Consider the following 17,559-nt stretch of genomic DNA (forward strand, 5'->3'; position numbering starts at 1 on the left):
AACAAGGAAACAAAAATTTGCCTTCAAAAATCAACTATGCGACAGCATAATGTATTTGAGTGCGGCCGCATAGAAGATGCAGTTTAGCCCATGTTAATCTTGTAGCCACACCATTAAATGGCCTATGTGGCCGCATAGGCCATCTCAACTTCCAAAATTGACATTTTGGTATGCGATCTCTTTCGCAATGCCTTTTGATCTCTTTTCAATCCTTTGTCTTCGTTACTTGTTCAATTGACCCTTCACACTTCCATATTTTCATTTTGGCATCTGTCGTAATTTATGATTATCTGTATATTAGTCTCTAAACTTTATATTTTCTTCAATGAAGCCCTTTTTTGCTCTTGTTCTTCAATTCCAACAATTTATCAATGTATCACTTCGAAACATAGTTACAACGAACTAAGCCATATTTCGATACAATTCATCAATAAGTATTCTAGTTTAATGGTCTAAATAAGTGTATAAAATAAATTTATCAAATATCACCAAACTTGAAATTTTGTTTGTCTTCAACTAAATTATAGCCTAACTCAATCTAAACTTAGTTAAATGGCATGCCATTAGCCCCAGGATTGGATATTGTTTCAATACTATGAATAGTGTCAAATTACACAGTTGAAATTAATCTCTACTTATTCAATACGAAACTCAAAGTGTGTGTGTGAAATCCATGTAAAACATCACAAGCTTATGATGGTTCAATTTTCGACCTGCAATAGTCAAATGTTTACTTTTTTCACTCGTGAGATACACACCACTTGACTTATGCTTTTCACTCAATTTTCTTGAGATGTGTACTTAAGTTGACTTATAATTGATTCTAATCCTTGTCCTCTCTAGTTTGAATAGATTTTTATTCGTAAAAGTAAGGATTTTCCTATATATTTTTTATTATTGTTTCGGCCTTCAAGAATCAGTTAAACAAATAATTCTTTGTCAAAGGTACTAATTCTCTAAAATAAGCATTTGGGGCTTAATCTTGGCATTTGGTGAGTATTTTGTTTCATGCACCTGTTTTTTCTGCTTTATTATATTTTTTATTTTATGTACTGACTTCTCTCCATTAAGCAACTAATTGACCCCTATAGCAAGCTTTCAACCAACTCCCAAGTTAGATGACCATGAGGTACCAAGTTTTAAAGACCTTTACAGGTCTAATTACTTGAATAAAAAAGGCTTTGAAGAAGTTTCAAAATCAAGCCATTTCTTTTTTTTTTTTTTCAGTCAAGATTGGTGCAATGCCCTTTGTTAACTACCTATTCTCGAAAACCGAACTCTAACTTAATATTCTTGCCTAATTTCAGTTTGCTGGCTTTAGACAATCCACAAAATATTTTCGCACATGGAATCCTATCCATCTCAATGTTACCCTACACTAACTAGTTTAGGTATCTTCAAACTATCTTAAAAATACTTTATGGGTATACATATTTGTGACTTTCTAAATTTACATCAACTATGTATAATTTCCCCATAATATGAATCATATCATCAGCCTAGAATGCAAAACATAAATATCGCACTCAATAAGGACCAAGTTTCACATAAACAACCATCAATCAACTTAACATATAATATTTCCACAATTTTTAGTTTAATATATGATTCCAATATATACATCATTACCGGCAAGACCATCTAACCCACACAAACACACAAAAGCAATAAAAACAAAATAAAGAAAGCTTTTGTGAATTTCTGACTCATTTCTCTCTTTTTTTTCTTAACACTTGAGAGTCACACAAAAGCAATAAACTTTTTATATAATCGAGGTTAGATGATTCAGCCATCCCAAATTTAACATGTGCATCGCTCTCCATGTACAAAAATAAGAAAATATAATGTCTAATGAAGGGTAAAGAAGGGAAATGAGTACCCCCCTGATCAGTCTGATGACGATGGTGGTAGAAATGTGGAGAAGTCCCATTGCCTGACGGATTTGATGCTGAAGGTAGAGAGACAGACGTATGATCAAAGCAAAATGCTCTCTCAATAAACAGATTGTTGTCCCATCTTGTCTTGCATTCTGCGAACTCTATTATATACCTCGTCAACTAGAAATTATATGTCGTCAACCCAGACCACATAATGATCTATTTGACTGATCAGCAGATCAATCTCCCTATGTGTTTTGGCAATATCCTCCTGAATCAGAACAGTATCATGTCGGATTACCAAAACATCAGTATGTATAGTCCATACCGTTACCTTCACATCTTTGTTTGAAGTGCTGCTACTCGGCCTGAAATCCTGGCTAGTACCAATCGTGGTCATAAATAGGTGGCGAATTAGCTATGTGTCAATGACAGGCTTAGGCGATGGAACGAAAGGCATGTTAACATCTTCTGATGAGGACATTTGATATTTATTCATTTTATTTTCTAGTTAAGCTTTATTTATTATCTTGGACTCTTATTTAGAGAATTGGACTTGTATAGGTGGACTTGTATGGGCTCAGGCCTAGTCTCATTAGGGTTTGCTTTACTATTTAAACTTAGTTTTGCATTGTAATTTTTTAGTTGATGAATGAATAATTATTTTGGTGGCTCATGGCACACCCCTCTCCTTCTTCTGCCTTCTTCTGTTGAATTCTTCTTTTTCCCCCCTTAGTTCCCTATTTTGTCTGAATCTGTCTTTTTTTTTATTAATCATCCTATTGGTACTGCATTAAATTTGGTATCAAAGTCAAATCTTGGGTAATTTCTTTCCTATTACCCAAATCTCTTCGTATCTCATTCCCAAAGTTTGTTGGAACATCATAATTGAAAACGATTTAACATAAAAGCAACAGTTTCTTTTTTTGCCTTCACTTTTCTCACTTAGTTGCAAAAAAAAAAAAAACTGTTCATCGTACTGTTCACGGGTACTATTCACGATCGGAAATTTCAGTTTCGCATTCTCCTTAGTTTCTAAAAAAAATAAAAAAATAAAATAAAAATTCGTTGGCTGTTGCTACCACTGTGCTATTCCTTAAATTTTTAACACTTCAACCCTTTCTGCATGTGAGATTGACCTGAAGCATTTGAAGTATCAGATTGACTGAAGTATATAGTGATATATCCACTCGACAGGGTCGTGTTTTCTCCCACCCCGGGAGAGTTGATGAGGACGTCCGATATTTATTTATTTTATGTTCTAGTTAAGCTTTATTTATTATCTTGGACTCTTATTTAGAGAATTGGACTTGTATAGGCGGACTTGTATGGGCTTGGGACCAGTCTCGTTAGGGTTTGCTTTATTATTTAAACCTATTTTTACATTGTAATTTTCAGTTGATGAATGAATAATTATTTTGGTAGCTTATGGTGCATCCCTCTCATTCTTCTGCCTTCTTCTGTTGAATTCTTCTTCTCCCCCCTTAATTCCCTATTCTTTCTGAATCTATCTTCTTTTTCTATTAATTATCCTATTGGTGCAGCATCATCTTCGGTCCCTTGGTCCTCACTGGCCTAATGCTACTGTTGTCATTACTCATGCTTTTGATATTGTTGCCTAGATTGTAGAGAAGTTTCACACCTAATGTTTTGCAAATCCTACTAACTAGACTTGAGAAGATAAGCGTGTGATGACAGTATGCCAATGCAGCTAACCCAAAGATTCAATTGTATATGTAACTGCCCAAGTCAATCTTCATCCCTCTAACTAAATGATATAGAAACTTGGCCTTTACATTGTCGAATGTGGTCCGATGTAAAGTAGGATCAATGGTGTGGCATATAAAGTTCTATAGTAGTGTAATCGATGTGGTTAGCTCATTAGAATGCTATCAGTAGTAGACACTGGCCATGTATTCATTCTTTCGTATAATACTTGTACTAGCTAGGGCCAGTTGTGATCCAATGGGATAGGTACAATGTTGTTCCTCATCTACCCATAATATTTATCAATGACCTCCGGTATGAACATGATCCATTTGTCTCGTACCTATGTTTGATGTGCATGCTCAGTGCCCGATACATCAATATCTCTATTGAAATTAGTATAGAACTCCTGAATCAACATCTGATATATAGGGTGAGGTGGGTCGATGATCTTCTACCAGTTGGTTCTATGTACTAAGGTTTCAATCTGTTGTCCCATGAAATCTCCTAAAATCACTTGCCATTGGAGCAATACGCTCCAACGACATATAACTTGCTTAAATTGAGCACGATTCTTCGGATTCAATAAAAGAGTCCTTGCCATGCCCAATGAGGAGCCAACTTTCTCATTTTCCTTTGAGTTTCTTTTTGGCAGCATCTTTTCAAATAAAAGAGAAGGAACCATTAGGCCAAGGCACAATAAAAAAGGATCTAAATGATTAAACTATAGGAAAAATGACATGGGACATGGGGAGAAAAATGCTTGCAATGCAATTTGAACTTGAGAACGAAGGTTTAATGCATGTCACGCGTGCTAAAGCGAAGGGAGACGCAACCCAGGGGATACAATTGCAAATTGAGGATCGCTAGGACGCAATTTAGATTTGTGTCCCCAATGAACTTCATGTAGCATGTGTACCAAACGAGAATTCAAGCATGAGTAGGTGACATACTATGTACAACAAGTGTGTTGAGTGAATATGGTGTCCAAATTCAACCTAAAACTTCATACATGCATTTTACCGAACAGCTAATGTGCAATGAGTGTAATATGTATTTCAACGCTTGTTCCATCCACCAAAACACCCACAAAAACACAAAATCCATCAAAAACCAATCACTTAATTAAACAATGAGATAATATTTCATTGTTCATAATAGTGATGGCAACGGGCGGGTCTCCTCGCTTGGCCAAAACCGTGCCCCACCCCGCCTTAGACGGGACGGGACGGAGATGGGGCAACTTTTTACCTCATTTGTTGTCATGTTTAATTTTTTTATTTTTTATTTTTACATTTTGAAATTTTCGAATTATGTTATTATTAGAAGATAAAATACAAATTAAAAATAGATTTTTAACAAGTAAATTGTTTAGAAATAAAATTATTTATAATTTTTAAATTTTATTTTTTCTTCATGGGGCGGGGCATCCTCGCCTCACTCTGCCCCGCACCTCGCGACGGGGCGCCCCACCTACCCGCCCTGCCACTCAACCCGTTCGGAAGGGGGGGCGGGGCAGGGTAAATTTCCATCTCTAGTTCATAAATTCATATTCAAATTGAATTATATTTGTTATGCCAGTATGTATTCGAATTTAAAACCTTGAATCTTTTACATCTAATAATATGAGGAAATTTAGGTATAAAATGAAATAAATTCCTCTTTGATATCTGAACTTTACATATGCAAAGCCAAAAATAAATTCGTAGTGATTTTACCTATTTGTGGTTGATTGAGGATTTGATCTGTGAAATTTGTTCTTTGATGTTTAAGAACTGGAGGTTTGTATCCGCAAAAGGCCCTTATGAATAAATCTGAAAAGAGCAACTTACAAAATTTTTGAAAGGGTAACTTAGAGGGTGTTAGAAAAGGAAAGTATTTTCTACTCTTCATGAATAATGCATTCCATTTCTCAATTTTCTTAGGCCCCTGTTTGGTATCTATTTTTGTAAGAATGAAAATGAAAAATATAGTCATGAGGGATCCACATAAGATATAGACAGTCAAATATTGTGGTTTGATGTGATAGATAACGATAATATTTTTTATTTTTTGTGACCAAAAAAAATGTAAATTAAACGGGGCTTTAGTTTTTGGCAGTAACGGGCCTAATTTACCCAAAAAAATTCTATCACTTGGCCCAAGTTTACCGGACCCGGTGTCAGGCTTTCAGCTTGTGTGTATATACTTTCCAATTTCTCAACGTCAATTGCAAAGGCAAAGCATCGAAGCAAACCCTGTTCCTCTATTTCGCGCCTCCAGACTTCCTTCCGTAGCCGCACAAAGTCTCTAGCCAACCATTGTCCGGCTCCGCCATTGCCCCCTCTTCGCACAGAGAGACATCGACTGCGCAATATCGTCTCCCATAGCTCTATTCTTCGAAGCTTCTTTTCAGGTCAGTTTTTATGTATAATTTTTTTTAAATGATCAAATTAATTAATACCATCTAGAATCCCAAATCTTGCCTTTATTTGAATTTTACAGTGAAACTTTGTTACCAGTATAAAAATGTCGTCTCTGAGGAATGCTATCCCAAGAAGAGCTCACAAGGAACGTGCTCAGCCGTGAGTAATTTATTTTGTTCATTTTTTTCTCCGTTTTTTTCCCCTCAATGTGATTATTTTTACCGACTATATGATTTTGACCCCTTTTTATTCTGATCTTTGTTTTCTATGCCAGAGACTCAAGAAAAAAATTTGGGCTTCTTGAAAAACATAAGGATTATGTTAAGCGTGCAAGAGCCTATCATCAAAAGGAGCAGACTTTACAGGTAAATTATTGAACCCCTTGCCATTAACAACCTATTCAGGTTTTAAATTTTGTTTTTAACTATGTAAAATTCATTTTTTTGGTTACTGGTACTTACAGAAACTCAAGGAAAAGGCGGCATTTAGGAATCCCGATGAATTTTACTTCAAGATGATTAACACAAAAACCGCTGATGGAGTACACATGCCGAAGTAAGAGACTATCTAATAAAAATGCTATTTTATTCCCTAATTTTATTTTCATTCAATTCAACTTGATTTGTTGAGATGCAATTGAAGGGGCCAAGCAAACAAGTACTCAAAAGAAGAACTCATGTTGATGAAAACGCAAGACATGGGATATATCTTGCAGAAACTTCAAGCTGAGAGAAAGGTACGAGTTTTTATAGGGCAGATATGATTATGTTAGAAAAAATAGGTTAAGATATGATTTTGTTAGAACAAATAGTAGGCTTGGGCAATACCTGGAACCACACATTATGTTTCGGTAGTTCGTAAATGGAGCCGTTTGGGTCCTTGTAAATACTGGAACCAAACCCAAATCTGAACAGTTCTTGTTTGATTTCGGTTCTGTCCCAGCATTTTTATATACATTTAATAGACAGTTTCATATAAGCCCTTTTAGTACATGTACTTAACACGGTATTACTCAAAAATATGTGTAAGGGAGAAAGTTGAGCTAAAGAATCTTTAAGAAGCAAAATAGTGGATGCTAAAAGCCACGAAAACAGGAGAAAATTAAAATATCAAAAATTAAATTATAATGTGAGAATAAATTATTTTATTAGTAAATCTTATTTGATCCCTAATCGAGGCATATTAGAGTATATAATTTAATTATGAACAATGTTTAAATTCTTCTACTCTCAAAATGCATAACAAATACTAATTAGATACATAACTATATAGTATAAAGAAATTACAGTCCACATATTGAACTCACTTTATTTGAAGAAAAAGGAAAAATTATATATCAAATGAGGATCATGAACTGAAGATAACCACAACCCAAGCAATAAATATGTCGAGTTCATTTGCCATGCATTATAAAAAAAATTAAAAAATCACTTAAGTTTGTAAACAATGCAAAAAGTAAAAAGCTCAAATTGCAAAAAATACACACTTTTATTCATCATCTTACACCACAACCTACTTTGAACTTTTTGATTCAAGAAAAGCCCAAATTGTAAAGATTCATATGTACTAACCTTTGAAATTCAACAATTTGATTTGAGCCGAGCTGTAAAAAAGTAAGAGCCAGTCTTGATTTCTTAGGGTAAGAGTCTAGAGTTTTAGACTAATTACCATCCAAAGTAGGATTTTTTGGGTTTTATATATTTTTTACCTACCCTATTTAATTGTAAATAAAAAATATATAAAAATCGGTTTCTCTTGGGTACTCGCGGTTTTGGTTAAAGAACCAAGAACTGAATTGGACTTTCGGTTCTTGGTTCCGATTCCTAATTTATTTTTTTGAGAACCTCTAGTCCTGTTTGGTTTTGATTTGAGAGATGCAGCTCCGGTTAAAATGCCTAGGCCTAACAAATTGGTGAAATTTCAATTTACTTTGAGGGTAACCAATCATTCATGTTGCGTCCCTTTCAACCAACTGCATAACCCAGTTTAGTTATTAGTAGAGCTGGTTATTGTGAGGTTCCTTCTCTGGAGAAGATGTCATCAGTTGATGGCTTGCTGCTCCCCTCATAGCTTCTGCAGTGACCTTTTTTCATCTTAATTGTTCTATCATCAAGCCCCTAAAATGGGGGTGGTGAGGTAGCTGCAGATTTGTGCGGTGAATTTTCTTTACTTTAGCTGAAGTGGCACTGCAAGACTGATTGATAATTTTGTAGTTGTAATATGAAATGTCATTATACTAATCATTTTGTTTGATGCAGAAAATTGAAAAGCTAACTGCGTCATTGCATGTTACTGGCAATCAATCATCAAGCAAACATGTGTACTATGCCGAAGACAGGTAGATGATTGATTCTTCCATGTGATCTTCCATCTTTTTGCAATGTCAAAGCAGTTTCGTTTACTGATATAAATGTTTTACCTTTTTCCTTTATCTCGTTATTTGTTAACCTTTGAGATGTGTCTCCTGGTTTGGTCATTGTCAAATTTTTTTTTTTTTTTTTTTTTTTTTTTTTTTTTTTTTTTAACAATGGAAATTTAGATAAGACAATATACTAGAAAAGAAAACTGAATGCAATTTCGAAGATAAAAATTTTCATTTTTTTTTTTTTTTAACAATGGAAATTTAGATAAGACAATATACTAGAGAAGAAAACTGAATGCAATTTCGAAGATAAGTTCCAAACATCAGTTCAAAGTTTTTAAACCATTACAGAAGTTTCTCAAGCTTTTACTTCAAGCATTTCTTCATATAAAGAAGGCTTCTGTGGATTATTCAAAATTAGTGTCTAATCTCTGAATGTTACTGATTTGACTTTCATACAATGCCCTGTCATTATACTGCTGAAAATATTATTTGCATGGGCAAGGACAACATAAGTTAAAATTCTTTTATAGGTAAATGGGAGTTGTCCGTATTTTTTTGCTGTTGGAAGGAGTTGCCCTATTTTCTCTAGCCATTGAAGTTTTTTTGTGTTGAAGTATGATTGATAAAAACACCCCATTCACACTGAAAGAATATCTTCCACTTATTCTGAGTTTTAAATAAACCAGGAATTGGAATGCATTGATACATAAAAGGGGGTTACCACCTACCGTCTTTTCTTAAAATGGTGGGTTCCTTCATTTGATGATTTGTAAAAACTATTTTGTTTCCAATTATTTATTTAGATGATCTAAGTTACATTTACTGTTTATCTCTGCCTATTTACCGGTCCAATTAAAGGGAGAAATATTAAGGGCGCATGTATTTCTGTGAGTTGAAGTCCAGGGCTTGCTCAAGTGGCTGTTCTGCTGAGAAAATATTAGTAGGATGACTTTCAAGTCTTAATACACCCGAAAGTCTTAATACACCCGAAACTCATAATTGAGTGATAAAGGCAGATGTGGGAATAATGTTATATGTTCAGTTCATTAATCTGCATGGAAGCGCTGATTTTTGTTTTCTAGGTGCTGAAAAGGACAGAATGCCAATTCTTTCTTCTAAAGGCTGGTGTGCTCTGTGAATTTTGATGATGTCATGAATTACCTGTTCATGAATTGTGTCGTGAGCTTAGTGCCAAAGCATTTCTTTGCATATTTTAGAAATTGTAGAGAGAAAAATAGTGTGTAACAGTATACTGTAAGTTCTTTCTTACACAGTTAAAATTTATTTGTCTCTGTTCTTTTATTCCATTTTCAGGGAGGAAGCAAAACAAATAAAGTTAGAGATTTCGGAAAAAAAGAAAAAAACAATTGCTGAAGACTTGCCCAGTGATATTAAAAGGTAAATATGTGCTTTGTTCCAAGTAATTCTAAGATGCCGGGATCCCCCCTCCCCCAAATGAAGTCATTACTTGTCAAAGGCAATAGTTCACTGGCATCTTCACGTATGATTGTTGAAATATATATTATTAGTATTTAGGCATAATCACCCTATTATGTAAAATCTGCTTATAATTTCTGTTTTTTTGATTGACTATGTAGTCTATGTCGCTCTTTAAGGTTTTATCTTTTAGATACAACAACATACTCATAAATGAATGATGACAACATTTTTCCTGTCACATAACTGTGTGCTGGTATACTTCTTAGGACATGTTTACTCCTTCAATTTGGTTTACAATATGTAGGGCTTGTTTGACGTGGCTTTTGAAAAGTCAAAAGCTGCTTTTCGACCATTTGGTTAATTTTATGAAAATGCATCTTCTAGTTAGAAGAGCTTGTAGAAGGAGTTGGTCCAATACGACTTTCTCTAAAAGCACTTTTGGAATAAGATCTAAAAATTAGTTTCTAAACAAAAATCAAGGTAAGTCCTCAAAAAGCTCTTCTTTAGGAAGCAAAAGCAAAATCATGCCAAATGAGCTCTTAGATGATCTTGTCGAGCTACGTACGAGTTTAATCAGATGATAAACGTTATGATGTGGTATTTAATTTTAGAAATAGTGTGGCATCTATTTTTTGTTTAAAGAAGTTATTGGTTCGCTTTTATAATATAAATAATAAGTATGGTTCATGTGCAGGAAGATGGATGCTTCTTATAAAGAGCTCGAGGACAGAAAGAGTAGAGTGAAAGAATTAGAGAATATATACGGGAATATGGCTTCGCAAAAAGAATTACAGGTTTATCACGTAGAACTATATTATTTTTTCTTCAACATTTTTGTAGCATTGTAATGATATTAAATGCTTTTTTTGGATCAGAAAAAGGGCAAGAAACGCAAAGCTTCGGGAAGATGAAATTGTTAATCCATCCTCCAGACCCGTGTATAAGTGGTGAAAAGAAGGAAAACGATGAAGAGGTCAGATATATTCGTTTAGAAGTTGACGTAAGAATATATACACATTTGATCAATACCTTAGATATTAGATTTGCTTGTAGAAGCGCGTAATAACTTAGAAGTACGGTAATTTTACATTGAGTTGATTTTTAACGTTCTCCTTGGTAGATAGTTGTCCAAATTTTTATTTGATGGTGTTGGACGAACTGTTCTCTTTAATGTTACCAATTTTTAACCTACGTTTGGGGAAAACTTTGAAGATCAAGGTCTAGTTCAAGTGGTAAAAACAAAGTTTTTCCATGTCAATTTACCATTGATCAACTGATACTAATTCCATTTCTATTGCCCCCCGAATAATCCAAACATGAAGCTATAGAGCTGTGGAAATTGAAATTTACGACTCCGTTTCATTCTGATGTTAATATGAACAATTCATATTCAGAATTTGAAGTTCTATTCCAATATTAATTCATTTTTAATCCTGTGTTTTTTCTGGAATCAATTCTTGTTGTTCTTTCCAAAATTTTCATTGCTGGTATAAGATTCTTAAGAACCAGATTCGATGAACTTTAACATAGAGGAATGAGTGCTGATTCCAGGAACAGAAAAAACGAAAATTATTTCGTATTTATTTTCTTTGAATTCATATGTGATCAATATTGTTGGTACTAAATTGTTGGATGAGAAAAATATGATTAATTACCCGATTAACAGCCATTAGTTTCAAATTATCAAAGTAATAGTCAGTTGTTAAATTATCTTATTAACTATCCATAGTTTCGTTGAAGGAAAAAAGATGGATGTTTAATGAGAAAAGAATCAAGGCTTCCTATGCATTCATTCGTGGAGAAGCTTAGCTTGGTATTTTATGTGATCTTAGAAGAATAAATTTCTGTTAGTTACGGAAAAAATTAGGCATTTTGTTAGCAAAAGTGATTAAAAAACATATGAGAATATTTTCAATGATAGTGTAATATTGGGTGTAAACTGGCATCTTCAAAATTACTTTTGTATGTTCATTTACATCCTAATGGATTTTAATATAAATTTTGTGCTAACAAAAATATCTAAATTCGTTTTTCGCCTTTTGTGAGTGTTAAAAAAAATATATGTAAATTTATATCATTTTGACAGTCTATCAAGAAATGTAATTTGCATTTCCTTTACATTTCTTAATTGGAAATGTTTTTGACCATTTTGAAGTTTTAAATTACAATTTAGATTTAGTGTAAATTGCTAATCAATTTTTGGCTTTACATTTACAAAAGTATCACTTTTTTAAAATCTTTACAAGATTGTCAATTTTTGACATTTATGCCCCTTTAGATAATTAAAATATCCTACACGTCTTTCATTAGAAATTGATTTGATTAGATGGGAAAATAGTACAATTTTTTTTTAAAACATCACATCAAATGCTCGCAACTCACTACTTTATATATATATATAAGAATCCTCTTACTCCCTAAAAAAGTAAAAATCCTCTCATTCTCTTTCTCATTTCCTAAATCTAAACGGCTTAGTTTCCTCTCTCATTTCCTCTCGCTCAAGGCCGTTGGCGATGCTAAAATTCTCCATTTTTTTCGAGGCTTGAAGTCAAATAACTGTTAATCAGTCCACTGTTGACGAAAATCACCATTAATCTGTTGAGGTTTCTTTTTTCTTTCCTTTTGCATTTGTTGCTTCTTCTCTTCTGATTTTTCAGATTTAGGGGTATTTATTTTTTTATTCTTCACAATTTTTGCCCTAAATTGGTACAAAATATCACATTTTTTCAATTTTTGTTATCTATTTTTCTAGTTCTATGAAAATGTTAACATTATGGTTTATGTAAGATATCTATGAATTTATTTCTTATAATAATGTTTTTCACTTTTTTTTTTCATGTAAATAATGGTTATTAGTTATTATTGGGCAAATTGAGTTTGGGTTTAATTTTTGAGTTTATGAAATGAGTCAAGATTGAATTGGATATATTCTGGTCAACATGCACAAATAAGCTCGGTTAAGTGTGTCTTTATATGATTATTCATAGTTATTTAAATGTTATTTTAAGTGTTGGATCATTCTATTTTTCATTCTTGAAAATGCCTTTGCATTTACATATAAAATTTAGGGAAAATTGTAGCAGCAGTTCCTAACTTTTTTGTTCTGAGTAGATTTTATTCTAACCTTCATTTTATGCCAACAAAGATCCCTAACTTTTCATAAATATGCACCTGAGGTCCATTTGAATGGAAACCGTCAATTGACTCGAAAAATTCCTTGAACTATCTACTACCGCAACAGTTTTATTGGATGTTGACACCTTTTTGGACATTGTTTTTTGGACGGTGTTTTGGAGGTTTTATTGGATGTTGATTTCTTAATTTTCCTGATCAACTAACGGTATTTTGACCCGTTTCCATTCTAATGGATCTCATGTGCATATTTATGAAAAGTTAGGAATCTTCATTGGTACAAAATGAAGGTTAGGATAAAGTATGCAAAAAATAAAAAGGTTAAGGACTGTTGCTACAATTTTCTCTAAAACTTATGGTCAAGTATATGAAAAGTGGTGTTATTTGAAGCTATAAGTATAACACATATCATGTTTGTTATAACTTGACCATTCATGTCTTGGAAAACCAATATGAATGTGAAATGTAAATGTCAATTCTGGCAGTAACGAAATCATCTGTCGAGAACGACAAACTCTAAAATTCTCGACATTTGACCCACTTATCTCGATGGTTGTAGAAACCAAAAATTTTTAAACTTCTCTTCTACGTATGATTTTAGGGATTGAAATGTTTAATATATCATCTAAGCACCATTATTATTTCATGAAATATAAACATAATAGTTATGAATCCATCTATAGAGATAAACTGTTATTCTAGATAAAGCAGTCATTGAACCAAAAAGGTGTTTGCTTGGACTATCGGAAGGTCCATCGGCTAGCTAGGTAAATGAGGGGATTGGTATGTATTATCACTTTAATTCAAAAACTCATTTGTCCCACTGTTTGGAGTTTTTATATTTATGATTTCAAGCACGGTTGTTTTGTATAAAGATACTGACTTGAATGTTGGTAGCCCAAACTACTGAAGGGTCCGTTGACTAGATGGGTAAAGTAGGCAATTTATATGTGTTACTACTTTTAGTTTTAAAAAATAATTGCTCAACTGTTTTGATTTCTCAACCTTGCCATTTAAAAATTGATTATTTTGTATGAAGGTGTCGTCCTGAAAGGTACATGACCCGACAGTCACATTGGGTTTTTCTTTTTTCTTTTTTTTTCCCCGTTTATTCTTCGTTTTTTTCTATTTGATTTTTTATTTTTTTAGATTACTATATTTTTTCATCAATGTCGAGCTATCTCCAAACATTCCAAAGAGTTTGTCTAGAGAGTTTCTCCAAACTCTTCCCTTGCTCCGCACAGTTTTTTTTTTGTTTCTTTTTCATTTTTTTATTTGGTTTTTTATTTTTTTAGATTACCATATTTTTCACTAATGTCGAGGTATTTAACTATATACTTATTGGACTAACCTTCAAGATACCATCAATGAGCTAAAACAACAGTATAATCAAGCATAATCAAGAGAAATCTACGTTATTTACCTTTCAACAACAAAAATGAAAATAAAAAAAACAAACATTATTAAAAATTTAAAATCAGAACTCATCAACTTAAATGGCTGAAGACGTGGGCTTTTTTCCAAGACAAGTGTTCCATTAGAACTACTTCATCTTTTGCCATAATTCTTGTCTTGTCTTATAAAAAAAAATAAAAAAAATCGTTAATCTTTCGGAACAATTAAAACAAAATGATAATATCCTCTAAAAAAACCTAGAACCACATAATAAAATCAAACCATTATACATTCAATTCATAGCAAAATTCTATATTTACTTACCAAAAACCCTTGTTTTAACAATTTAGATTCAAACCTCTGTAAAAAGAAAACAAAAATAGAGAAAGCGAGGGAAAAAAAGAAAGGAAAAAAAAAAGAAACTGTTATCATAAAAGAAAAAAAAAAACAAAAATTTGCAAATGTTGTGCGAAGACTCTGCACATGGGAAAGCTCCGCATGTTTTGTGTGGGGACTCCGCACATTCTATTCTGTACGGAGTCTCCACACATGGGGAGACTCCACATGTTTTGTGCGGAGACTAGGCACAGAACTTTTCGTACAGTGCGGAGAGTTGGAGATAACTCTACTCACAACACGGAGAGTTTTCTTTTTCTTTTTTTTTTTCCTTTTTTTTATTGAAGCTTGCAATAGAATGGTTGCAGATGAAAGTACTAATGAAAAAAAAAGTTATATCATAGTTATTAAACAATAAATGTGAAACAATTATAAAATTAACAAGACTAAATGCTCTGTATTCCAACAAAAATGAATTTATTAAATTAACATCAATTCACCCAACTAAACTAAGATAACGCTAAGGCTATACTTTCCACGAAAATAATTAATTATAAAGCCTAAACAAGAAACATATCCACACACAACCGATAATTATTTTAGCAGAAAAAATTAACTTTCCATAGAGAGAGAGATGATGATAGGAAGATGAAAGCTAGCAAGGACAATCGAGAGAAAGTTGAAAAAACTACACATATCTAAACAAAATTCATTAAAGAAAAAATTGGAGAGAGAGAGAGAGAGACAACATTTACTTGCCAAAAACCCTCGTTTCAATAATTTAGCTTCAAATCTCTGTAAAAAGAAAACAAAAATAGGGAAAGCGGGGAAAAAAAGAAAGGAAAAAAACTGCTATTGCAAAAAGAAAAAAAAAAATTGTGTTGTACGAATTTTGTATTTATCATATTTTCATTAGCGTATAAATTTTATTTTTTGGAATGTTTTTGAAGTAATATTTAGAAATATTTCCATAATATAAGAAAATAATTGTAATTTTTTTTACAATTGCATAATAGTATTGTGTCCTCTAAAAAAAATATGTTTGTATATTTCATACTTGAATAAGAAATAGACGAGGTTATACAAACTATTTTGTCTGTATTTTTTGACAGCGTTGATATGTTTGAGTTGAATGTGAAGATTATATTTCTAAATTGTGTAATTTAATATTGAAAAATTGAAGATTAAACACAAAATTATAAATCGACTTGCATATTCATTTACGTTTATATTTTGTGCTTCATTTATTTTAATATTTATTTTTCGCTTATGTTAAAAAAAATTAAAATCTGGAATTTTTTTTGACATTCGGTTTGGTAAGTGAATGTATGATGTTCTGCATTCTCATTATTTGTAAGTGTAAAAATCAGTATATGAAAATACGATAAGCTGCAAATACGATATGCAGTATATACGGTAAGTTGCAAATACAGTAAGGTGTAAATACGGTAAGTTACCTGTAAATACGATAAGCTGCAAATACTGTATGCTGCAAATACGATAAGTTGCATGTAAATACGGTAAGCTGCAAATACGGTAGGCAGCATATAGGATAAGCTGAAAATACGGTAAGGTGTAAATACGGTAAGTTGCCTGCAAATACGGTAACGTGCAAATATGATAGGTTGCAAATACTGTATGTTGTATATATGGTAAGCTGCCTGCAAATATGGTAAGCTGCATATACGGTATATTACATATACGTCGATTTATAATTTGTTATAAATATATAAATTTTATTTAATACTGAATTTCTTAAGTACTAAGTGTTGTAATTCAATATTGTTTTCTTTTTATATAATTGTATTTTCGGGAATAGTAAAAGGGGAAAAAAGTGGTTATGAAATTGATAATTTTTAAATGTGTTTTTTTGTTGAAGATAAAATTGATTTTTTTATGTTATTTCTAAAAAAAAAAATTATTATAATTTTATTAGTGTAACAAGAATATTTCTTATGATTATTTAAAAAAAATTTAACACCAAACAATAAATCTATACTTTTAACTTGCCAATTTGGTGAAGAATTAGATGAATTACATGTGAGTTTTTTGGGAAAAAAGACAACTACAAAAGTTTTTAGTATATCAATAATGCATGTCACATTTGAATAATAATGCTAAGTTTTTTTGACATCATTCTTTCTTTTTCTTTTTCACAGATTTTATTTTATTTTTTCATTTTTGTCTTCTTCATATGTTTAGATTTTTTGCCAGATTCTTTTGTTGTTTACCAATGATTATTTCTTTGAGAATTTTTTTTATTGAGTTAAACTTATTCTTGTAATTATATTTTTTTATTAGATTTAATGCAGATTTTTAATTAATAAAATAACGAACTAATATTTAGGTTGCATGATTAAAAAAAAAGAGAAAAATTTCTCCGCATTATGAGGAGAGATCAACTCTCTCCGCACTCTCCCCAGAATACAGAGAGATAGTTTGTCATCTCTTCGCACAGTGCGGAGAGTTTTGTTTTTCTCTCCACATTGTGCAGAGAGATAGTTTGCAATCTCTTCGCACTGTGCGGAGAGTTTTTTTTTTTTTTTGCTAATGTGTGAAGAGTTTTTTTTTGTCTCATGTAGTTTATATATACTAAAATTATTATTATTTTTAATGCTGATGGCTTGATACGTGTTTGGAAGAATATTTGTCAATCATCATAAATAAAATTCTTCACAAAATGCAAAAATAAAAAATGATATTACGTACAGTAAAATTGGATTACTTTGCTGTTACATCTACAGCATTGACTCTTTGCCCTTTTTATAGGAAGTTAGACATGCCCAATATTAAAATATTTTTCGCATTAGTTGTTACATCTACTTAAAGATCTAATATAATTAAATCTATTGGGATCTGAACTCACAAACCTACAACAATTGAAGAAAAATCCAACTTAATC

General features: G+C 32.1%; 1 protein-coding gene across 2 annotated transcripts; it reads left to right on the top strand.

The window, feature by feature from the left end:
* Positions 1 to 5,784: 5,784 nt before the first annotated feature.
* Positions 5,785 to 10,985, top strand: LOC111394478 (probable U3 small nucleolar RNA-associated protein 11). 2 transcript variants are annotated; one of them, XM_023020323.1, is made up of 9 exons: positions 5,785 to 5,979; positions 6,069 to 6,148; positions 6,264 to 6,354; positions 6,453 to 6,544; positions 6,632 to 6,725; positions 8,248 to 8,327; positions 9,669 to 9,752; positions 10,489 to 10,588; positions 10,670 to 10,985. In XM_023020323.1, exons 2-9 carry the CDS (start codon positions 6,093 to 6,095, stop codon positions 10,703 to 10,705), a joined length of 633 nt encoding a protein of 210 aa, XP_022876091.1. In that variant the 5' UTR covers positions 5,785 to 5,979; positions 6,069 to 6,092; the 3' UTR covers positions 10,706 to 10,985. The 2 variants fall into 2 exon arrangements, with proteins under 2 accessions (XP_022876091.1, XP_022876092.1); XM_023020324.1 differs by having other exon boundaries at positions 6,086 to 6,148.
* Positions 10,986 to 17,559: the final 6,574 nt, after the last annotated feature.

This window comes from Olea europaea, chromosome 5 (genome assembly GCF_002742605.1).
Source record: "Olea europaea var. sylvestris chromosome 5, O_europaea_v1, whole genome shotgun sequence".
Classification (NCBI taxonomy): Eukaryota; Viridiplantae; Streptophyta; class Magnoliopsida; order Lamiales; family Oleaceae; genus Olea; species Olea europaea.

Excerpts from the sequence above, each read along its gene's own strand:
- LOC111394478 (XM_023020323.1), top strand. The coding sequence starts at position 6,093 with ATGTCGTCTCTGAGGAATGCTATCCCAAGAAGAGCTCACAAGGAACGT. Across the intron at positions 6,355-6,452 it reads AAAAGGAGCAGACTTTACAG|AAACTCAAGGAAAAGGCGGC; the intron begins GTAAATTATTGA and ends TGGTACTTACAG. Across the intron at positions 10,589-10,669 it reads CTTCGCAAAAAGAATTACAG|AAAAAGGGCAAGAAACGCAA; the intron begins GTTTATCACGTA and ends TTTTTGGATCAG.